Below are 7,257 nucleotides of genomic sequence, written 5' to 3' on the forward strand. Positions count from 1 at the left end.
ATGAAAGCTAAATGCTAACTACTACTTGGACGGATTTTTACTTCAGGATTAGTTTGAAATAGCCAACTATAGCTCTAAACTCAATTTCGAGCATTGAACTTGGGGTGTCCATGCAATGCATTTCTGTGGCATCTTAATATAAACTACGTATGAGGACATGTAAAAATGTAATTACACAATACAAAACAATGTCACAATCAAAGAACACAAGGGGAAAAAAAAGAAAAAGTGGCCATAAAACGTTTTCTTAACATCATTAGCTAGAGGGAAAGTTACATAGGCATAAAACAGATACTTGGTGACTATGATTAACCATAAAAGAGAGGAAACAACTACTTACTGTATCAACACAAAGGCAGACTGACACATACATTCATTTTATATTTCAAGCAGATAAATCAAACACATGATCACAGTTTATAATGTTCAAGAGTACACTGAAAAGCTGTCAAAGGAAAATGAACATGAGTCTTGTGAGTGACAAAGAAAGTAAATAACAGTTACAGACCAGACCAAAATAAAAAAAGTAAATTTGGATTTCAGTCTTTCCAATCTAACAGTGGCTTTTTAGATTTCAAAGAAATAAAATGTGCTTCATTGAACTACTCTGACACATTCACAGAAAATAATCATAGCTAGCCTGATGTGTCTCAATCTACGACCATCCCATTCATCTACCACTTGAGTTGCATAGATGTACAAAATGTCCAATTGTTTGTATTTATCAATATTTCATGAACTTTCAATAACTTTTATGCGGTTTACCAATGGATATGTGTGGAATGTTTCAGTATATAAAGTATCTTTTACAGTATCTGAGGTTTATTCTCAGTTTTTATTTATAATATAAAGGTTATCACAGTTTTGGTGGAATAATGCTAGTTCATGCTAATAGTCCATTGTGTACTAAAACGTGTTTTTTTTTGCGTCTATCTCTTTGGTTGTTCTGTTCGAACCTTGACATATCTGGGTTACCAGTTCTTACTGGGATTTGTAGCAGTAAACACCGTAGAGCTTGTGCTTCTTGTCGGGGAATCCGACCATGCGCACAGCAGCCTCCGTCGGGCTGCAGTTCTTTCTGGGGTTGGAGATGGGGTAGCGGACACTACCGTCAGCCAGCCAGCCGGCATCGCAGCGGTCATAGCCCTGAAGCTTCCAAGCGGAAAACATGTGGCCCACCTTGGCAATCTCGGCACTGTCGTTCCGGCAAGCATGCACGGCCTCATCGAAGGTCAGCTTGTCGGGCTGGACCAACCAGTAGAAACGCCCTGGGGATGTGTAAAGAAAATGTTGTGAGTTTGTGCGTTATTGCGTGTCAGCATGGAATGCTGGCGTAGCTCAAGTACTGTATGTATTTAAAGGGGGATATGTGTGGCTTTTTTCCTTCAAAACTGCTTGGTGTTGCCCAGATAACCACCAAAGTTAATATGCTAAACAGCTAGCACTAGACCATTTTGGGGCGGTACTCAACTGTAATTCAACTTTGTACCTCAATGCAATACAATGCAAGTCAATGAAAGAGTGTCATGGCAAACATTATCATCAAGACAACTCAAATCCAACAGCATTCTACGCACAGCCACTTCAACGAAAAAACGAAGAGATGACACTTCAGTTATGATGCTACTACTACTAGGACACTAGTCAACTAGAGGCAACTGTCCCTAGTTCAGAGGCTTAGTGGGTGGAAGATATTCACCTCAAATAAGCACCCATGGGCATGGGACCAATAGGTATGTTCACAATTCAACAGCATTACCAAGCCAATCAGCCATCAATATATTGCTTTTTGTCTGCCACACTGACCGAATAGTCACATATGATAGTGAGTTGCAAGATTTCCACCACATCAAACTAGTAAACTAGGGCACAAGGATTAAATAAGATACATGTAGAGCTCAAGTGGTTTCAGGTGATGTGCTGGCTTGTGCTACCTGTCAGAGGCCCAGAGAAGCAGAAGGCATCGAAGTAGCTGCTGGTCTTGTCACGAACGCCGTAGTTCCTGAGGCCGGCACCGGCCTTGCCACCGCAGGGCTCCCTGGGCTTGGTGATGGGGTACTGCACGGAACCGTCGTTCAACCAGCCGGCATTGCACCAGTCCAGGCCGTCCTGCCAGGCATCGTACAGCTGCTCGAAGGAGGCCACCACAGAGTCCTGATCCAGACAGGCCTTCTCAGCCTCATGGAAGTTCAGGTTGTAGCGGCCGAGGCGAGGATAGTACGGGTACACAACACCTGAGGAAAGCAAAAGGGATTCTTTCCCAGCAGAACTGAAGAATAAACACCTATTGACTGTGAAGTTTGAGCTGCCCCACAGTCATACTACGCGACTAAACATGCAAGAAGGCAAGTGAACCCTTTGTGCCAAATGTATTCAAATGTTGTGGCGTGCTCAGTTAAAGAACTGTCAAAACAATTAAGGATAAAGTTACTCTTCCCTTTATGTTTTCCTTAATCTGTCTTGCGTATACTAGGTCTAGCATCAAGGGTGAGATTTGTTTGGAATGGGGGCAAAATTTGGCATTTCTTTTGTGGCGAAAATTGGCAGATCATTCAGCCACTTCAGCACATTTTGCCTTCTCCACTGTGAGAAACACAAGGACTTGATTCAGTTACATCAAACAAATCACTACCAGCTTCAGAGATTTCCATTGTGCTGGACAACGATCTCATGTTAACAATGGCTAGTTGTGCCAGGCAGCTTTCATTATGCCCAGCAATCAAAATTCTCCCTGTTATAGACTCCTTTTGTTAGCCCAAAGCCAAGTCTGCAAGGGCGGTCTTGGCCCAGATGGAGAATGGAAACCACATACTATTACAGTGTGCAGTTTGTTATTGCTTTTTATAAAAGGAAGGTGCTATGCTTGTTTTATAGTTATGTAAATAAGGATGGGTATGGTAGAAAGTTGAATGGACTGGTGTTTAATGTGGCTTATCAGCTCTTTGCTAAATATCCTTCTGCTTATTGTTATTTAACAGGCCTCTGATGTGAATAAAATTGAGCCTTCATAAAATATGGGAAAGACAAAAAGATGTGCTTTGGTCTAATGCCCTATAAAAACAAACAAGTAAACAATAATATGGCTAACAAATAATAATAACAAAAAAGTGGTGACCTCATACGAGGTTACACTTTAGAAGGGTCACCAATTGTTGTATAGCAAGCTCAAATGTTCCAATTTGAATTTGATCAGACATTGTTCATGCTAAACAATAAAGGGCCATTCATACCATCGGAATATAGTAACTATAATGATAACAGGAAAAAAACCCAACAGTTAGAACTTTCACTCTCAGAGTGATTTTAAGAAAGATAAAAATTTGACAGCTAATGAGATTTATTCAAATTTCAGACATAAAATGAATCAACATTCATTGGATGTTCATATTGTTATAGTTACAGTTGTCTTTATAGTTATCGTTCCCGATGTGAACGGCCCTGAAGAAAGCATGATCTATTTTCCATTGCCTTTTGCACTCAGTTTTACTGGAAGAAATGTCCTCTTACCCTTGCTATCTTGGAGTTCCACGGTCAGCTCCACAACAGTGTCGTCCATGCCATCAATGACCTCGCACTTGTACTTGCCATAGTCTTCCAAGCCCACGTTCATGACGATGAGGGTGGCATCGTTGTCGTCAGCTTCCTGCAGGAAGGTGCGGCCCTGGAAATTGCCGTAGGCCTTCTTGTGGAAGCCCATGGACACAAACACGTCACTCTCCTGAGAGAGGTCCTCGTTGTACTTGGTCCACTTCACCCTCATGCCAGTGCTGCCGAAGTTGAAGCCGAAGGTGCGGTGCAGGCGACATGGCAGGGTGAGGTTACCTCCTCGGGTGGCGACGATGTTGGGAGAATGACCGGAGATGACCTCGACGTCTGGAACAGGTTCTAGAACACAACAGACAGCCTTTGTTAAAGTGCTCAGCTGTAGGGGCGAGGAAGTTCAGAGTAATTTGTAAATCCTAACCCCCAACAGTGCTTTCTAGGGCTAATTTCTGGACAAACAAAACAAAACAAAACAAAAAAAAACAGTATGGAGACCATGGCTGAATAGATGTTTCTTTTCTTTCATCCAACGAGGCAGTTTCAAAAGCAGAACAAAAGAGTCATTGTGCGTGGTGGGAGACTGATGCAAGCCATATAAATCCAATCATAAGGCGGCCAGACCAGCCAAACCTTTAGATCCGCGAACAAAACGACTAAATGGTGCCGCCTGCCCATGTGCACATTATTGGAAAGCTATGGGAAATTATAACGTCTGGAAGTGGTTAAAGCCCCATTATTATCTCCGAGGAGGTTCTCCCAGTTACCTGTGAGAAAGTCCCGGAGGCCCGGGGATTTGCATCATGTTCCTATTTTTTCCAGAGAACGGCTTTGTCAGAAAGAAAGATGGAGAGACCCTTAGCGGAAAATACCCCTGTCATCAAAGCTCCCTGCTCATTCCATACAAGCCATTACACTTCCCCCTCTCACTGCACCCACATTCTGGTCAGTTTGCTAAACTGTTACCTAGCTGGACAAAGAACTGGCCTTTCCTCCCCTTACTTCTCAATGCAAGTCTTCTACCTCTTTTTTTACCACACACAACAAGATCTTACTTCAAATACTAGATTCAGCCATATCATCAAGTTGGATTAACTCTTCCTTTGTTCATTCTGATTGGACTTAAATACTTTCCTCTGCTGGAGACAAAGAGTCCTTTTCAGTTAAGAGATTATTTGCTAGGTTTATGTGTAGGAATTTCCCTGATGTGAGGAGTTGCAAGCAGACCATATTATATTTTATGGGCATACAAATCATTATTCCTTAAGCACGTCTGCTACACTGTTGGTTTTACTTGACCTCTGGGGTCTCTGAGATTTCATGGCCCACATATATTTTCTGAAAACCAGCCAAAGATCCTACACCGGGTGGAAAGCGCGATGCAAGGGTTATTCTTATCTTACACTCAATAATGGAATAAAAATGTTGCCATGCACTCCACTTTTCTTTAACCTTGCGCCCAGGGGTGTGCCAATTAACGACATAAGGTGTGGTCTGGCGCATAATCCAAAATTCGCTATCTTACACCCTCTAAAAAATCATTAAGCCACTGACCAAGAAAAACCTTGTCTATAGCAAAAGGTGTATATAAAGCACTGCTGAAGACACACTGTCACAAGATGTAAGCAGCAACTTGTTCCAAACAACTCCTCTGAAGGCTAAATGTCTTTAAAAAATGATTGGGGTAAGTATTGTTTTTTTTTTCAGGCTATGATTTCAATGGTAACCTCTTGTCAGTCAATAGTGAAAGTAAAAAACTGTGCTGACTATGACTCAACAGTGAAGTTAATTTCACTTGCCAATGAGTTCAGATAATAGGTGAGTGCAGATGCATGTAGGCTTTACTCTTCTAGTCACAAGTTTTTTGTAAAGCAAGGTTTAGTGGAATCCCTCTTTTCCATACACAGAAAAGTCTTGTGTGTAAACAGATTCCTTCAAATGCTCTGCTGACTGTCAAAATACCTATGTGCTGTTTGAAGTTGCACTGCTTGCTGTTAAAGGAAATGATAGATGTCACTCTCATTGGTTTAAAGGGTGTTACGCCAAAACATACCTACGACTGATTAAGAAAGAGAAGAACAACCCTTTTGAACAATGTGCCTGACATCTGATCACAAAGTACGCAATTATGCTGAATATGTACTGGACACATCCTTAGGTTTTGAGTCTCTAACCAGTTCGGTAACACATACTGTAGGCTACTCATCGTCGTTGTGGGGAGTAAAATCTATTTAATGTGCACCATTTTCTGTCAGAATAAACAATTATGTACACACACTAAAGAATTGTCAAGAGACAAACATTGTTTTAAAATAATTTGATGTTAGGGAAATTGCTGAGACAGCATTTATTTGCTTATAGCTTTTCTCTACTGAGCTAGCACAGTGCTTTTATTACGTAAAAATCTGTCATCTCTCTGTGTTTAATGGAGCCCATGAGATGTGGAGTCATATCCCTGGCCGTGCTGAATCTGAATTTCACAATCTTGCAGTTTTTCTCTCTCTCTCCAACTCTTTCTCTATCTCTCTCTCTCAGTTCCTTCTTTCTCTATTTCCTCCTCTTTTCTCTCTCTCTCTCTCTCTCTCTCCCTACCTCTCCCACCCCTTCCCTTGTCTCTGGGTCTCTCACTCTCCTACTCCTATTTCTCCTGTTTCTTCCTCCTCTGCCCCTCCTCTCTCTCTCTCTCTCTCTCTCTCTCTCTCTCTCTCTACTCACTGTCTCTCTCTCCCTCTCTCTCCCCCTGCCTCTCCCACCCCTCCCTAGCCATTGTCTCTGGTCTGCATCTGTCTGGCATGTTCCCACTGGGGCCTCAGTGGAGTCAGATGCAGCATATCCCCGCAGGCTCCCGGGGCCACACCAAAGCCACGGCGCGCAAGACGTTCCGCTGGCTCTTCCCTTCCACTGGCAAAAACCTTTCCCACATGTTGCAGCGGATACTCCAATCACTACCAGGCCTTCCAGGTTTTACGCCTTCCGCCCCAATCACCACCCCTGTTAGCCCCCTGCCCCCCCCCACCCCCCACCCCAACTCCCTCCCAAACTCCCCCTTCTCATCCTCTGTGCCCCATGGTCCCCAGCCCACTTTCCAGATTTCCTCAAAAGAACAGAGACGGCATGGACACAAAAGTGGCTCTTTCCTTGCCTCTACCCTGCTGTGGCTCTTAATGAACAGAAGGCTGTTCTACCCCCCCCAGCAGGCATTCCCTTAAACATGTAGAACAGACACACAAACATATGGTGACATGCACGCATGTGCACAGACAAACACAAAATCGCACAAGCACACACACACAAACACACACACACACAGAGACAGACACACACACACACACACACACACACACAATGTGCATCCAGTATTCAAGCCCTGTACGTCAATGCTACTCATGAGGCTGTGATACGAAATCCCACTCTGCGTTGTAGTAATTAGAAACAATGGGGCCTTGGAGTGAAAGAAGCCCTTCATTTATAGCCAGAGCCCTGGATCAGATATCCCTACGCCGTCCACCCCGCCCCTACCCCGAGCCCTGAGCCACTTGCATCAGCTCATGAGTCACCTTGTCCCGAGGCCCAATAAATACTGAGGCCTGGAAGACGACGCGCTGAGGTGGCGATGGTTAAGGCCGGCTGCATCATGACATAATCTCCAGTCAAAGGGAGCATTCACACAGCGCGGTGGAAGGGCAACTACCCAGAGGTGACACCATCGCCGCGCTC

General features: G+C 43.7%; 1 protein-coding gene across 2 annotated transcripts in view; it reads right to left on the bottom strand.

Moving 5' to 3' along the window:
- Positions 1-361: 361 nt before the first annotated feature.
- hapln1a (hyaluronan and proteoglycan link protein 1a) overlaps positions 362-7,257 on the bottom strand; it is a 10,837-nt gene continuing 3,941 nt past the window's right edge. The window contains exons 2-4 of one of the 2 annotated variants that reach the window (XM_062543251.1): positions 3,508-3,885; positions 1,935-2,234; positions 362-1,268 (exon numbers count right to left, since the gene is read on the bottom strand). In XM_062543251.1, the coding sequence (XP_062399235.1) occupies positions 982-1,268; positions 1,935-2,234; positions 3,508-3,885 (965 nt within the window). In that variant the 3' untranslated portion in view covers positions 362-981. Of the gene's footprint in view, positions 1,269-1,934; positions 2,256-3,507; positions 3,886-7,257 lie in introns of both variants that reach the window. The other variant, XM_062543250.1, reaches the window with a different exon arrangement.

This window comes from Sardina pilchardus, chromosome 8, assembly GCF_963854185.1.
Source record: "Sardina pilchardus chromosome 8, fSarPil1.1, whole genome shotgun sequence".
NCBI classification, from domain to species: Eukaryota; Metazoa; Chordata; class Actinopteri; order Clupeiformes; family Clupeidae; genus Sardina; species Sardina pilchardus.